The sequence below is a fragment of the Ambystoma mexicanum genome, chromosome 7p (genome assembly GCF_040938575.1).
Source record: "Ambystoma mexicanum isolate Mex_15411 chromosome 7p, UKY_AmexF1_1, whole genome shotgun sequence".
Taxonomy (NCBI): Eukaryota; Metazoa; Chordata; class Amphibia; order Caudata; family Ambystomatidae; genus Ambystoma; species Ambystoma mexicanum.
Genome location: NC_090939.1, coordinates 643,946,697 through 643,963,584, shown reverse-complemented (window position 1 = coordinate 643,963,584; position 16,888 = coordinate 643,946,697). Strand labels below are relative to the sequence as shown.

The window sequence follows — 16,888 nt, the reverse complement described above, 5'->3', positions numbered from 1 at the left end:
ACAGTAAGCAACATTGAACATTGTCATAATATTTTCACAGTAATACAGGTATTATATAGTGTGCCGATCACAGACATCTTACAATGAGCACTCCTAACACATCATCTTCGCTACTGGCAGTACTAGTTTTATCACTTAAGTATTGGCGGAAGCCCCCCCCATATGTCTTTCGGTCTGTTAGTGTTAGGGAGTAGGCTGGAATATGTGTCCTCCTGATCATTTGCCCATACCATATCATGTATCCAGTCCTCCGCTGTGAGAGGCTTCCCCCTTTTCCACCTCATCAAGATGACGCGCTTGGCCAGGAGAAGTCCAATGTTTAAAAGTATACGTTTCATTGTATTAAATTTGTTTATACATCCCAACACACACACAGTTTGATCCCACCTCACAGATTGCCCCACCATAGTGTCCAATGCCTCACAAATCCCGGTCCAATATTCAGAGAGTCTCCCGCATGACAACAACATATGTATCAAATCTGCCCCAGTTTCTCCACATCTAGGACATTTTCCTGTATGTGTTGGCTGTGCAGGGGTGCGGTGTACCCTATTCATTATTTTAAATTGGATTAATCAAAACCTAGAATTGAAAGACACCTGTTTCGTTTGTCATGTCCAATGTGCGCCCGGGAGCCCGACCCCTAGGTCCTTCTCCCATTCCACCTTGATGTCCGGCAGCTGTACCCTGCTTGTTTCAAGCACTATTTTATAGAGTCCGGAGGCAGTTTTCTTGGCTAACCCTGTGGAAGCTATATAATTGAGGCATGAGTGTGACTTCGGCTCACGCAGGAACCGTTCCCATGTCGCAGTCACTGGCAACCTAAGCCGGAAGTATTGCAACTTCCGGAGTGGGGTGTCGGCAGGGGTGTCGGCAACCTGCAGTTTAACCTTGTCCCATGGTCTGAATGTACCCTCATGATACAGGTCCCTGAGTTGCATGACCCTCGCCTCCCTCCAGTGTGTAGAGAGTGCAGCGTCTGATGAGGGGGTCCGGTAAGGGGTGTCCCAGATCGACATGAAGAGGCTGTACAACACTGTGCCTCGGAGATGTTGTGTCAATTTCGCCCACGCCTGCTGCTTAGCTAGTCTCGGGTTCAAATGATCGCCGTTCCCCCATGCCCCAACTGCTATCCCATGAAGCAGTGTGGCCCCAGGCTTCCCTTGCATTTCTAATTCTGTAAAAGAGGTACATGGTGCCCCTGCGACCCAGTGCATAGCGTATTGTGCTTGCGCTGCCAGGTAGTACACCTCGAAGTCTGTGCCGAGAGTCCCCCCTTTTCATATGTCTGGGTGATACGCCGCCAGCTGACTCGCATGCTGCCCCTCCACACAAAGGCGGAGTAGGCAGTAGAGATTTTCTTGAAGAAGGATCTGCCCGGCCATAGCGGTATTGTACCGAAAAGATACTTTGGGTAGTATTATCATTTTGACCAAAGCTACTCTGCCCATGAGTGAGATAGGGAGCCGGTTCCACCGGTCAAGTTTAACGCATAGGGCCCTGGCCAGTGCTTCATAATTGAGGGCTCGTACTGAGCCAGGAGTCCATGCCATTTCCACCCCCAGGTATTTAATTTGCGGGGGCGCCCAATGCAGACCGCACAGATCTCTAGGCGGAGTCATGCCATCCATCAGTGGGAACATTTCAGACTTAGTTACATTCAGCTACAAGCCGGAGTACCTTCCGAACTCCTGAACTGCCTCCAGCTCTCTGCCGAGATATTTCTTGGGGTTTCTAACGAATAACAGAATGTCATCAGCGTATAGAGTGATCAGTTCTACACGCCCTGCCATGGGATACCCACTATGGCATGTCCCATCCTCATAAAATCAGCTAAGGGCTCGATTACAAGAGCGAACAACATTGGGGATAGGGGGCAACCCTGCCTAGTTCCTCCCGCCAGCTGCAATACCTCTGATTGCGTGCCATTTGCCAGTAACCTAGCATGTGGAGACGTGTATAGGAGTCTTACCTAGTTGATAAAATTAGGGCCAAAGCCGTAGTTATGAAGCACCCTAAACAAGAACGGCCAATAAACCGTGTCGAATGCCTTCCTCATATCCAGGGATATGGCAACCCTTTTATAGTCCGCTGGGATCCCGGCTAGCACATTGTAAAACTGGCGTACATTGGACGGAGTGGACCTACCCAGTACAAATCCTGCTTGATCCTCGTGAACCATATATGGCATCACTGGGTTAAGTCGCGACGCAAGGACTTTGGCTAAAATGTTTGCATCAGTATTGATGAGGGACAGCGGGCGGAAGGAGCCGCAGTCTTCTGGGGGCTTCCGGGGCTTTAAGAGCAGGGTTATGACAGCTTCACGTATGGATTCAGGGAGGATGCCTCTGTCTTGGGGTTCCGTCACACTGCCAGAAGGAGGGGGGCCTGTGTTTCCACGAACTCCTTATAAAATTACACTCAGAATCCGTCAGAGCCTGGAGCTTTCGCCCCCCAGGAGGTCATTAATAGCAGCCTTGACTTTGCCTATCGTTATGGGGGTTTCAAGGGTATTGCACGTTTCCTCCGACAGTAATGTCGTTGATATCGCAGCAAGGTAGTCGTCAATCTCGTTTTCTGTAGCATCACTCTGGGGTCAGTATAGGCTGCTACAGAAATCAAAGAATAACCCACTGACATCGCCTGCATTAGTGACCACCACGCCATCGTGCCTGGTGATACATAGGATGGATACACTGCCCTTTTCAGTGCGTACCAACCATGCCAGAAGTCTGCCCAGCCTATCCTGTTCGCCGTATCTGCATGCTGCTATGGGTCTGTCAAAGTAATGGAGTTCTCTATCCGCAGCTTCTCAGAAGCGGTCCAGGTGTGTTTTGATCTCAGGGGTGAACTGGGGTGTTGGATTAGTTAGGTATTCTGCTTGTAATTGGGCTATGATCTCTTCGGTTCTCCTGAGTTCCTGCCTGATGTCCCGTAGCACCGCGAACTCGGTGGACATTGCTATCCCCCTCATATAAACTTGAAATGCTTGCCATAGGGTGCTTTGCTGGCTCACTGCACCATCATTGTTATCATAATAGTCTGAAACGTGGTGTGCTATATCCAGTCTAAACACCGGGTCAAGGAACGAGGCAGGTTAAAAGCGCCATGTTGCCCTTTTTGACAGACCTTCTGGTATGTCTATGGTGAGTGACACAGGGGAATGGTCTGACAGTGTCCTGGAGAGTATCCGAGCTTCTGTCACCCAAGCCATAGCGGTGTCAGACAGTAACCACAGGTCTATTCGGGACGAGATATGCAGTTATGTACTCGCAGGGGGGGATGAGGTTGCTGCGCCTCGGTCCCCGCTCCTGTGTCTGATCTTCCAGGCGAGGCCTGCTGTTTCAGAGGCTCCTTCCCTCCTCATCGTCTCCCTCAGTATGGGGAACTTTGGTAGTTACAAACGCAACTTCCAGTCGTCCTGCGATGCCGCAACGGTGGGCCCTGCAGCCCCTGCACTGATTCTCCATGACCTTCTAGTAATGGTCAGCCATAACACTGTGTGCAGAGCACGTGGCCGGGAGCTCTCGGAGGGAGTCGCAGCACGGCGTGTCTCAAGGGTTAAATCCCGTCAAACCCTCGATGCACGGGTCCGTTCCCCCTCCCGCCATGAGCCGAGGCTTGAGGTAGGTGCCACACAGGGTCCGGGTCACAGCATCGCCGGCAGGGCGGGATACACAGTTCTGTGTCTTCTGTCCTGTTTGAACACGAAGCACTGCTTCTTTCTTCTTCTGCTGTGAAGGTCCGCCCTCTTTTCAGAGCATATGGCACGGGCCGGACAGGGAGCAATCTTCAGCACTGTGTTACTCCAGCGTTTCAAGATGGATTTTTTCGATCTTTGCACCTCTCGTGGAGCACTGCTTCATGATTCTCTCCCTGCAGTTTGGTTGAAAACCGGGATGTTTTCAAAATGTTTTCACGGTTGGACGCTGACGGAGCTCACGGACAGACCTGCATGCAGCTTAGCACTCAACAGCGCCCACTTGAGTTAATCCAAGCCCCTTTATTCTGTTGTAATTTAATGTTATTGTTTAATATTGTCGTCTCGTGATATACATGTTTTGAGTTCTTCGTGTGTCTATGTTTGCGTCCTGATGCCTGCGTAGACCAGCGCGATACAAGCAAATAAATACATAAAATAAATAAATAGATAAATTATATAGGCAGGATCGGGCAATCACTATATAACAAATGCACTCTTACTTGTCACTAGCCCATCTTAGCAAGAAACATAAGTGATTGGGCTCTTTGGCTTCTAATTTATATATTTTTCAAGATACTATTGCTCGATATCAATTTATGCATTTTAAGGTCGATATTTGTAAAACCAAATCTACACTTCTTCACTGGAAATGTCTTACTTGTGAAGAAACATATTGTAGATTTTGTAAAGTGGTCTTTTTGTTTGTACTGAATTGTAAATATTCCAATAAAAATTTTAATACACAAAAACATGTTATTTTATAATGCACAGCACTTTTAGTGCAGTGAAATATTTATTTTAGAAATGTCTTATATGATCCAGTCTACAGTAACGTTGATGAGGTATAGAGTAAACTACTCTTGGGTCATCCTACTTCAGTGGCATTGTCGACAGTGGGATTCCTGAGACATCTTATTCTTTATGTATAATTGTAACTGATTTTAGGTTTAGTTTTCAGTATTGTGGAATGTGTGAGTTTTATGATGGGACCTATTAATACATTAATTGTAATTGATACTAGATTTTAGTGTTATAGAAATTACAAATAATGCATTGATCTTTTCTTTGTATAGTACGTATGCAATTTTAAATGATAAACAAATTGATTTTTGTTATTTGTAAAGGTTGACATCTTCTTTAACCAGATACAATAAAATAAATAGTTAATAGAGGAGATGAGCAGTTTTACCTTAAAACTACCCTGCTTTAAATTTACTTAGGATTCCCTGCCTGACGACAGGGAATATCCATGAGCATGTGAATCCATGCAAGACCCCATGCTGAAGAACTTGAAAGATGAACGGTGCTGTGTTTTTATACAGTTAAAACTTGAATAAGAACATCAGCAACAGAGGCACCCCAAGAAGTGAGGACCAGCCTGATATTTGGAGACATACATTGTCAATGCACATGTCCTACATGAATGTCTCATTCGCAACAAGGGCTCATTGTCTGTATGTAGAAGGTAAGGGGATGCAGATACACCCTGCTGGGGGGATGGGCTGCTGATAGACCTTGTAAGTGACAAGAGAACCAGGCTGCATGGTCTGCAAATTAGTTTATTTTATATTGTTTATTAATTAATAGTGTTTATACATACTGTAACAAACCCATAGGTGAGGCAGCACCACCAACCAATCCGGGACCAACACACAAAATTAAACATTGCCTTGATGTAAACAAACAGATCACTGGTTTCAATATGATTGCAGCCCTTTTCAAGATGAATGAACATTTTGAGAGATCAAATGGAGAGTATTTTCATCAAAAGTAGCCAATTCAAAAGAACATTATTTAATTGTCCTATCATTGTAAATGGTCTTTCTTAAAGTTTTACAATTTAAATTTCTAACGCTTATCATATTGAGCATAGCAAATTATGAAAACCTAGAATAACCATATCATTTATTTTCTGATAAAAGATTTTCATTCAAAGATAGACAGTTTGGCACATTAGTATTGTACTAATGTGTCAGCGATAAAAGGGTTATATGCTTAAATTACTTAGTACATAATGAACACTAGGATTGGTACTTATTTAATTTTCACAACATTCACCCTAGCATTAAAGTTTTTGTAACTATGAACCAAATATTCTCATTCAGGCAGTGACAGGATTTGGACAGGAGGATAAAATGGCGGCAAAATCTGTCACTCCGTAGGGGTCCAAAGGCTGTGTGGAAAGTTTCCTCTCCCAGAAATCATAGGACAATATAATTGCAACAGAGGGTAATTTCATAACATAGTCATTAATTTTAGAAAACAGTGATTTACCTTTACAAATATATAGCCTCTCAATGCTTTAAGGAGGAAAACTGCCACCAACGACAATGCATACACCTCAAGGTAGAAATCCATGTGAGGATTGTTTCTCATGTTCCCACTGAGGACAGTTTCGTTGTAAATGCCTTGGGATATGTTCTGTCAAAGAAGACATAAATAAACACAATATTAAACTTATATATAACCTGGGCTTGCAATGCATGCTATGACGATTATAGGGTGAACAATCCTATCACAGCTAACAATAAATGCAGTATTTTACAGCGACATTAGTCATTTTGGCCATCATGCAATTTGTCCCTTGATGTAACATGATATGCTGCATCTCAGCGAGCTCCCTCTCGTAGATGTATTTCTTGTTTCACCATCATTGATAACCTAAAAGAAAAATAATTGTACCTCCCTCCATGTGGTGCGTCCATGCGATGCGAGACGCAAACTGCACTGCCTATACATGAGGTTTAGACATGCCCACAGGTTGCATTATATACTGTCATGCAGTGTAGGAACTGAATGCCATTCCTAAGATTGTGCACAACGTGTAGCGGTATACCGTGCAGTATTTAGGCTCATAAAGCTTTCACGCTCCTCCCAAAGTGACCATTAGTAGTGTAGAGAATCAGACACTCAACTTTGGAAAAGGGATCAGACTTCAGAGTTGGCTTTGAACCTCTTTGCCAGGGCTTGACCTTTTTATTTTAAAATGTTTTTTCAACAGGGTGTTGAAGGACAGATGAATACGCCATCCATAGTTTCTATCCCTCCCCCAGTCCAATACCGCACAGCTGAGAAACATTACTCACCAAGGCAACTGTACCGGCTATATCCCAGTTAGGTACAACAGGAGATGGACATGATTTAAGCTAAAGATGGCAAGAGTAATTTAGCTTACAATGAAACAATACACGTGCATGCATTTTACACAAAACAAATGTGCACTCAACACGAAGGACATGAACATTAGGTAATATATGTATTTATACATGAAGAATATTAACATGGCATCCATAAGAAATGAAGAACACTAACATATGCAATGTACAAGCTGAATGCAAATAAATGGCACGTGACTATAGCTCACTTACATAGAAATGCAAAAGTAATGGGCAGCCATCTTTTCCAAAATGGAAGCTGCAATACGCTTCTAAGTAAATTAAAGGCCTCAAGCCTTCATGAGAAGGAAAAATGCTGAAATAACAAAATACAGGTCCGTTCAGAGCTCAGATGGTAGCTAGGAACCCAAGCCAAGGTTACCATGAATAAGGGAGGATAGAAACGTTGCAGTGAAAGCACGAGATACCAATTCCCAACCCATATATTCTTAAGATTAATTAAGAGAACAACCAGCCTTTGTTAGCCAGGTGCAGGACAATTATTAGCCAGAAACTCTATGAAGAAAAGCTCAATAGTGTCCCCAGTGGAAAGACAAACCACAGCACTAGCACCAATATTGGCTAAAATCCCAATAAATGCAGGTTGAAATAATTCCAAAGGCTGTCTCATAACACGTGACCTATAATTGAACATATGCAGTTTATTCATTAGCAATGAACACACATAGGACACCTGCCTCACTCCTCACACATATTCCCGACACGAGGTGCCACAAAAGGTCAAATACAAAGAAATTACCCTGGCTAATGGCCTAGGAATGAGGGATGGTATTTTCTTTAATCGAAAGGTACGCAGTCCGTGGACCTCTTTCCCCCTACTCCTGTCTAGCTTATGTCTTAACAACCTGTCATTTGTCCAAGGTTGGTTAGTATGAAGCCGGCCAATCAAAACCTCTGATGCTAGGAGGCCCGGTATGTATTATGCCAACCAATAGTTTATTGAAGAGGTGACGCCTTTTTAATGTTATCAATTTACAGGTGGTCTTAGGAGGAGCACTCCGACAAGTGTAATTTAATCAGAACTTTAACCCTTAGAGAATATATATGTAGTCAATACCCTTAGCCAATCCCCATAACCCATAGGTTTTGGTAACTAAGATAACAGTATGATGTCAGCTAAGACAAATGTGTTTCTGATAAGCACTCTGAGAGCGACACCATTTTATGCTTATAAGTTGTCCCTGATTTATTTTGATGTTAATAAAGCTGGGTTTTGCCTTGCACTTTATCTATTGCTGTTTTTGAGTCCAGTTTGATTTGGTTCCAGAACGTCCATGCCGTCTTAACAAGGGTGGGCAGCACCAAAAGCAAATCATGTAGAAGATGTGTTACATAAATCAAATATTGTTCTGGGGTCCATAGTAATTTTACAGCTGGGTTCAAACCTATTCCATTGGGCTTGCCTGTCCGGGCCATGTGTTGTGCAGGTTCCGTCTGTGTAACACACTATCTCTGGCCCTTCTGGGCTTGCAGATATGTCTTCCTTGCATGGAATTGCAGTACTGTCTTGGGCATCTTGTTGATAGGCAATAGAATTAACCTCTTGCGGAGTGCATGATCTGCATTGAGGTTTTGTTGCCTGCATCACAATGAGTAAGAGTTGTGGGGTATGGTTGTTTGGCGGATAAACAAGCTAAATGTTTTGCATGGTTCCAAATGTTAACATTACCCATTGGTTTGATTTACTAGATAACCGATTCTCCTCTCCAAGAATGAGATGAAGGAATCGTGTCACGGCTGAAATCTCTCACTCAATCAATTCATAGAATTAAATATGGAGTAATATACGACATTCAGCAAGTTACGATTAAGTAATGCCACAATTTTAGATTTGAATGTGGTTTGGCACGCAAATAATGATGCTGTACTGTACTGTGCAGTTGATTGTTTTCTTTATGTCTTTGGGTCATATTCTACTGTAGACAAAAGAAAGCAAATATACTGTAAGCACGTTTGCGTGTGAAAAAGCAGGGTATTGAATGATGGTAAATGACACATTGTGTGTCGCACAACAACTAAAAAAATCCATGTGGACTGAAGCAGGCAGAGGTGAAATGTAAAAGGAACTTTACTTTTTGTGCAGTATTTAATGTGATGGAGTCACTTATAGGGGGACTACAAAGGGAGACTGGGGGAGTCTGAGCACTAGGAGAAGCCACCGACTACTTGATGCAATCCTTTGAGTTGGTACAGGGAGATTCTCAAGAGGCCATTCAACCTCCCCTCTCTGAACCTGCAGTGAACCCCACAGCTGCCCCACCAGGGAAGCCCTCGCTATGTGATCCACCAGGAAATGTATTATATGTGAGGTAGGGAATGTTCTCCTTAAATAGAGAATCAAGTTGGAGTAGTACCAGGAGGCGAAACACATAATACAACTGAATGAGGAGTGATTTGTAATAGACAATACATGGCACAAGACTTCTATGCTCCTCAAGCTCAGACTGCAAGCCTGGTCAGTCAACATTTGAATTACTTGCTGTACACCGCAAAGGCAGAGAAGCCATGGGATGGAGAACAAACTGGAGTCTCATGTAAAGCAGATGCCTGTGCAAAATAGGAAAGATTCAGGTAATACCTGAGCATCACAGTAAAGATGTCAGGTAGAGAATACAATCACTGCCAGTCCAGGGAAAAATCTGGGATTGCCTCCCTGCCATGATAGTTGCGCTTGATTCAAAGATGGCAGCTGAAATATTTGAGCCCCTACCCTACAAAGGCATAATCACTCACGCCACTAAAGAACACATATAAATCAGGAAAGGGTGACACTTGATTTCAGTAAGAAAGAAGGTGGGAAGAAAGTGGGACTGCAAAGCATAAACCAATCCCTACACACAAAGCTAAAATAGAAAGGGCCCAGCCAACTCCTGCCATTACTGAGTTGCATACATGCAGTACAAAACCTATAAAAGGATTCAGAAGGGGTTCATCAGTGTGGGAGTTAAAGCAGTGCTCCAAAGAATTAAATGGAGAGCAACAGGAGGACAGAAGAGGGTATTATGATAAACCTGAGTGTATTCCCCCAAGTAGACCTCGAGAATCCCTTATTCAGGTGGCCAGGGATGGGCTGGCACTCTCTGATCTCAACCCTGGGGGCAGACGAACGAGGGAGGATCAGCTTGGTAGGGGAGCCCAGGGTTATGCTCGGGGGCATACCCCAGGTGAGACGCAGTATTATACCATGGACGAAGAAGAGGAGGACGAGGTCTCTGAGGCTTTTGAAGGCTGCATCACATCTACCTTCCTTCCACCCAAAGAATCTCCTTTATCCAAATCCAACTACCCCTCCATATCTGATAAATCCCCTAGGAACCACATATCCCAGAATCACTGTTTTTATGTTTCCTACTTGAGTACACCCAATCATTCTTCTCCACGTCCCTCTGGTTATTATTTCCCAAACTCCCAGTCTGCTTTGACAAAACACTACCATTCCCACAATTCCCCCTTTTCATTTCACGATGAGAATACCGGTAATTCCTGTTCATTTCACAACCCATACAAATCTCACTCTTCTTAGTTTACCAACCCCACTACTACAAGGGCTATAATTCTGTATAGCACCTTTTGTCCCATCGTATCCCGTAGGATTTTCAGAAACTCAACCCACCCCCCTTTTCCGACACAAACACTTTCGCACACTGTGACAAACAACAGACTTACACCTGAGCCGTTTACCTGACATGTCCCAACACAAGGGTCAGGCAGAGTCAGGCAATTGACCATAAGTACGCACACCTGATGGCCGTTTCCCTTCCCCACAGGGATAAAAAGCAGAGCACAAGATCACACTTTGAGCAAGGCAGAGCGTGCGGTGTAGCAGCTATTCCGGACCAGCAGTTCAAGCGGAGGTGAAAGGCGGCGAGACCTTGCCCTTTTTAACTTAGACCGCAAAGCTTCGAAAAAGGTAATCAGAAGACCGAGAAGTACTGCTGACTTGTGGTAGGACAAGTGTCAATGGTACATGGGGGCCTCCTGCGTTGATAACACAGGCAGGGAGGCACGCTGGCTACCATCCTTGACTCCAGAAGAAAGACAAGCCAATGGGTTCAGCACAGCCGGTGAGTCTGAGAAAGCTGGTACCAAACCGAACTGTGTTGAGCCCAAGGTTACAAGTGGCAACCTTGTATGATTGCAAGGAACTTGGGAACAAAGACGTGTGTGTGTTTGAACTTTTGGAAAAACACAGAGAAGGGCCAGCTGCAGAGGGGTAAAGTGCTTCAGGAGCACTTGTGTGAAGGACTCTGGCTGGCCCCTTTGTTTTGTGTAGAAACTACAAGTACCAGAAGGCCCCTGGAAAGGGTGGCTTGAGGGGTCAGAGTGGTGCTACAGGGTCACGTCCAAACCCTCGCACAATCGAAAGTCTCTGACCCATTGCCTAAAGAAAGCCACGGGAAGGGAACCCCGCTTTTTATGAAATGAGCAAAACATGAACAAAATTAGAAAAGTGAAGTGAACATTGGGCCTCATTACGGGTCCGGCGGTAACCGTGCCGGTGGGTTGCCGTCGGACCCGTAAAAAATTACCAGCGCCTGACTTCCCAGTGCCGCCGGGCTATTCCAAGTCCTGCAGCCAGGAAGTCAAGCGTCGGCAATTTCGTTACTCCCCATTCCCCTATAGTCCCATATCTATGGGAGTGGGTACACGGAAGCACTGGCACCATTGTTAACAGTGACGGTGCTTCCGTGACGGCTTTGCCTGGCATGACCGCTGTGCACCACAGGGTCAGACCTGTCGGGCACAGTGGCTCCGGCAGGCAAACCCGTTGTTTGCCGGTCTGGAAACAACGGTGCTGGTAAGCTTACCAGCACCGTTGTTTCCAAACCGGCAAACTTAGAAGGAGGCCCATTGTGTCAAAATGGCTATGTGAACTCGACAGAGGGATGCCAAGGAAAAGCTCAGAGAAGTAAATCCTGCATCGAGATAAAAGCAAAGTGGACTTTGACATTGGCAAATGTGAACCCGGTTGAGGGATGCCTGCGAATCGGGGTGAGGCAGGATACACCCAAGAACATTGTGTTAAGAATAAGAGTGAAAGGCCGTAGTGAACCCGACAGAGGGATGCCCACGTATTGTGAGCTGAGGCAAGTCTGCACCCGACAGAGGGATGCCAAAAGAAAGCTAGAGGAAGGGAAACTTGCTTTCTAATGATATACAACAAAGCATGAACTGTGTTAGAAACTCATGAACTGTGTTAAAGAAGGCCGTAGTGAACCTGACGGAAGGAGGCCCATTTTGTAAGGAGGATTTCAGCTCGGCGGATGGAGATCATAGGGGCGAAGAGCAATCGTCCAAAGTGCAAGACCACCGAAGGAACTTTTGTTTGTTTGTTGTTTTGATCCGGCAGGACTTCTAAGGCAAGAGACTTTGCAGAAAAGAGACGTGGCCCCTGAAGGTCCTGGTATCGTTGAATGGAATTGTGAACCTCGTGCTGGAGAGAGCCAGGAGTGTGCTGTGAACAGAAGTCCTGCCTTGTCCGTGCTTAAAACGTGGGTAAGGGATACTCCTGCCATACCATCCTGACATCATTTTGTGAACACTTCTTTCTTTTCTGGTGAACATTATCCCACAGTCTTTTGTAACTTACTGGCAAGGATTGGCAATATTTGTTTTTAGTATAAGCCCTTTTTATTTGACAAGGCGCCACTAGGACTGCCTTATTATTATTTGATGGCTGTAGCTTGCTCCCATCTTAGGTTTAGGTTTAGATTAGGCATTTTTCTAACCCATTCATACAGTTTAATAATCACCCATGAACTGTGATCATTTGTGTCTGTCTTTACTGTTGTCACCATGAGTTCCTTACAGTGTCCGGTAATATTACCCCAACACAAATGGTTGCCATACATATAGTTGCTGTGTTGAGCATTTCTCTACTCGAAAAAATACTACAAAAAAAGATGGCCACCAAGGATCTGGGATAAGGGAATACAGGTAGCCCCTTCTCCCTTTCCATTGTGGCCATGCACGTGCCAGGGATGTGCCGGAAACGCTAGTGTTCCCGGCGCCAAAGAGGGACGAGGCAGGAAAAGGTAAGTGGGGCGGGGGTGAGTTGAAGATGTGGAAAAGGGGAAGGTGTGGGGAGGAAGGAGCAGAGGACACAGGAGGAGCGCACTTACCTGCTACCCGGCAAGGGAAGGTGGCGGCCTCCCGCTCTGAGGAAGCTTGGAGCGGGGTTATTCACAGTGTAGTAAAGACCCTTTTCTGGGCCTCCACATTGGCTGGGAGTCCACCACACCCCCCTCAATGGGTACTCATTTGGAAAAAATCATGTTAAAAGAGCAATAGAAATGAAATGGTGCTTTCAACTCAAATGAACTCTTCATATTAAGAACTCACTCCTTTATAAGTTGGCTCTATACAAGAAGAGTTAATATCATTACCCAAACTGTTGTGGTTTAGATAACTTTTGCAAACAGTAACAAACAATTTATCAGTCTAATAAAAAATGGCACTGAGATGTCCGAGATAGATTGCGCATCAATACCTGTGACATCACCACACCAAATCACATCATCATGCACTGTAACGTGCGATAATTTATGCTTTCAAGACAATACGATTCCTGTCTGAATCTAATGTGCAATAGTTACGGGAGCGTTTGCGTTCGATCCCCTATGGAATCTCTCCTCGGAGCTATGCAATAAGTCCAGGGTTAGGCACCATTCAAGGTAAACAAAACTACATGGTGCATATTGTCGCATGCTGGAGTAAGGAGTCAGACAAAGGCGTGGCATGTTTACAACAATCTTTATTTAAATAATAATGGGAAAAGCCTATCTTTCCCAATCTCTAAAGGGTTTTTCTCTACCTAACTAAAGAAGAACATGGGTACTCGTCCTCAGGGTGGTTGTTAAAGTCCAAGGGCCTCATTAAACGGATGGCGGTAAGGGTTAACGGTCACCGTTAATGGTACCGGTGACCATTAACCCTTACCGCCTGATTACGAGGTCCCTTTGCGGGTTGGAGACTTTAACGCCTGCTTTTTACAGGCGTTAAAAACCAACCCGCAAAGGGACCAGGGAGCTAATTACGGTACCGCAATTTGCGGTGCCGTAATTAGCACCTTCTCCATTCCCATTATGCCCTATGGGGCAAAAATGGGAATGGGGAAGGGCAATGGGGGAAGGGGGAATTACCGCCCCACCAACCTTGGAATAGGGCGGTAATTCCCCTTTCCTCCAAAGCGGTGCCGGTATTCTACCGGCATGGACCAAGGTGCTAATAGCACCTTGGTTCACCGCCGTCCGTGTAATGAGGCCCCAAATGTCCATCCTCTGTCCAAACTAACCTACTCTATCCCTAACACTAACAAAAGACATTAACATAAATGGCTACAGGAGAATGACTCCCTTCTCCTGGTGCAATAGGACCAGCCCTAGGGGCGTATTTCTATTAGTCTCTGATAATAGTTCAAGTTCTGCACTTGTAGAGAATACCAGGAGAATGACTCCCTTCTCCTGGTCTAACAGTTCAAAAACTGCTAGCTCCGCCTGGTTGACTTGGTCAGTCTCCAAGCTGATGCTTGCTAACCTTTTGCCTTAGTTTCTGCTTCAACAATTTAGATGAAAGAACCAGGAAATTGACTCCCTTCTCTGGGTTTAGTTGGTTCAGCTTGTGGCTAACATTGGATGGTTTCCTGCAACAGTTCTGATCAACTTTTCCACCCCTTTCCAGGCTTCTCTTAGGGCTTGCTTGAAAGTCAAACACTCCTTTGGTTTCCAACACAGTTATTTCTTGTCTTTCTTTCCCATCTTCTTCTCTGTGAAAACAAGGAGAACTCTTCCCATAGTCTCCTTGATTTCTTCTAACACTCGGACAAAGGAGATTTCTCTCATTGCACTCTCTAGCCTGAATGTCTCTTTTGAAGATAGAATGTTGAGGTAGAGTACTCCCAATATGTTCTTTTCTTTCAGTCTTTTTTCGACACAATAACTAAGACGAGGAAGATCAGTAATGATGTAATCTTCACACTTGATGCTTCTTTCCTTTCAATACTCTTGATACAAGTATTGAGGTGAGGGAAATTACTTCTGATGTCTCCTTCCCATTCATTACTTCTGGCACAAGAAGTGAGATGACGGAGATTACTCCCAATATCTTCTTTACATTCAGTACTTTTCAGACAATTACTGAGATGAGGGAGAGTTCTCCAGAGACTCTTTCTATTCGATCCTCTTGATACAGCTACTGAGATAAAGATGATTACTCCTGATGCCTTCCTTTTATTCATTACTTTTGATACAATGACTCAGATGAGGGAGCGCCCTTCCAAACTCGCCCACCGCTATCTCTTCTCTGTTTGGAGCCACGTCGCTAGTTCTTCCTGGGGTGTTGGGTCGATGTGTTCCCATGGAACGTTCCCTCTGTTTTTCTTTCTGGCCAGACAGTTAATGGACCACTCGGTCCACCTGCTCGAGGTCACTCTACTGTCAGCCAGTTTCCAGCTTCCAGTTAGGCATGCTTTGTGTCGGCCTGCAAAAGACTCCTGCAATCTGCTGTCAGAATCCTCCATACTGGAGGTTTGCTTCCCCAACGTAGCTTCTTGCTTCCATGCCTGCTTTGCTTCTCATTGGGTCCTTTCTGCATTTTTATTATTCAGCTGGTTCCTAAGTGTCACAGGGCCTCATTACAAGTGTGGCTGTCCGGAAATAAGGGTGCCGGTAGCAACGTACAGGCACCCTATCTAGACCACCATGCTACAAGTCTGCCTGCAGGGGCCGTTGCACCCAGAAGGTCTAACCTGCAGGGCGCAACTGTCCCAGTAGGCAGACTTGTCATGGAAGCGCCAGCACCGTTAGCAATTGTGCCAGTGCTTCAGTCTCCCTACTCCCATAGAGTCCCATGGTAATCCATGGGACTCCATGGGAATGGGGAACAACATTTTCCGGCGCCTGACTTCCCGATCCGCTGGGACTTGTAATGTCCTGGTGGCACCGGGATATCAGGCGCCAGAAAACTGTTACGACTTCGGCGTCCTTTGTTTATGTTCATTGTGTATTCTTCATGCCTCCTTGGAGCCACCTTTTCCCCGTACCTTCTGTACTTGGCAGGTAGTTTGTATAACTCCATCAATCTTCTTTATAGTACTCCTGGAAGATGACTTGAGAGTAGACTCTATGTCCGTTTTAGTCTTCCTGGTCTTGATGGTATCAATATTTACAAAGAGAAAGAAAGGAGTATTGCAGTAGCATACAGTAGTGCTTTCAGATTGTTTTGCAGTAGACTTTATGGGTTTCATGGTCTCAAGGGCAAGAGTGGTATGGAGTTCTGTCATGGAACGGAAGTCCCTGTCCCCATGAAGGGAGTCTCTCCCTGTGAGGTCCTGCTTTCTGCCACCCCTAGGGGGAATGTTGCTTAGTGGGATCCCCTTGCTAGCCTCACAGGGAAGGGTTACCCCATGGGGAGAAGTGATGTGATCCCATGATTCGTTATATACTCTTCCCCCAATGAGATCGCCTCACTCAATCTAAATAGGAAATCTACGTTTCCTTGCTCCTTCCCTTTTCTATGTTCAATAGAAAAACTATATGGTTGGAGATCTAAGAACCAACCCATAATGCGAAGATTGGTGTATTTCCTCAGATTTAACCAAGTTAAAGGGGAATGGGCAGTCACTTATCGAAATTTGCGACCTGTGAGGTAGTATTTTTTTAACAATATTTTTATTAAACTTTTCTTCTAGGAACAAAAGACATGAAAGGAACTGTTACGAATCATCACACAAATGGTCCTTTTTAACTACCCGCCGTTAGGGAGAATTCTCCAAAATGGCTAATTGCCCTTACCTACTGAGTTCCTCAGCAGCTTTGCTGGATTTCTAGGATACATTTTTCACCTGGTAAGAGTGTGAGCCTTTTTTCCCACTCTTACATGTGTTTTGCTGTGTGTGTTTAACATTTTCTTGTGTTCATAGACTGTGGAGCCTCACCTACTCCATAGGCATCATCCTTTTACTGTGTGTTACACTGCACATTCAGTGCAGTAACACAGGGTTGTCTTTTTC

At 44.9% G+C, this 16,888-nt stretch overlaps 1 protein-coding gene across 1 annotated transcript in view; it reads right to left on the bottom strand.

Moving 5' to 3' along the window:
- Positions 1–16,888, bottom strand: part of LOC138526213 (ATP-binding cassette sub-family C member 5-like) — a 2,857,657-nt gene that overhangs the window by 707,043 nt on the left and 2,133,726 nt on the right. Inside the window, exon 18 of the mRNA XM_069636680.1 lies at positions 5,978–6,124. Within this exon, the coding sequence (XP_069492781.1) occupies positions 5,978–6,124 (147 nt within the window). The remainder of the gene's footprint in view (positions 1–5,977; positions 6,125–16,888) is intronic.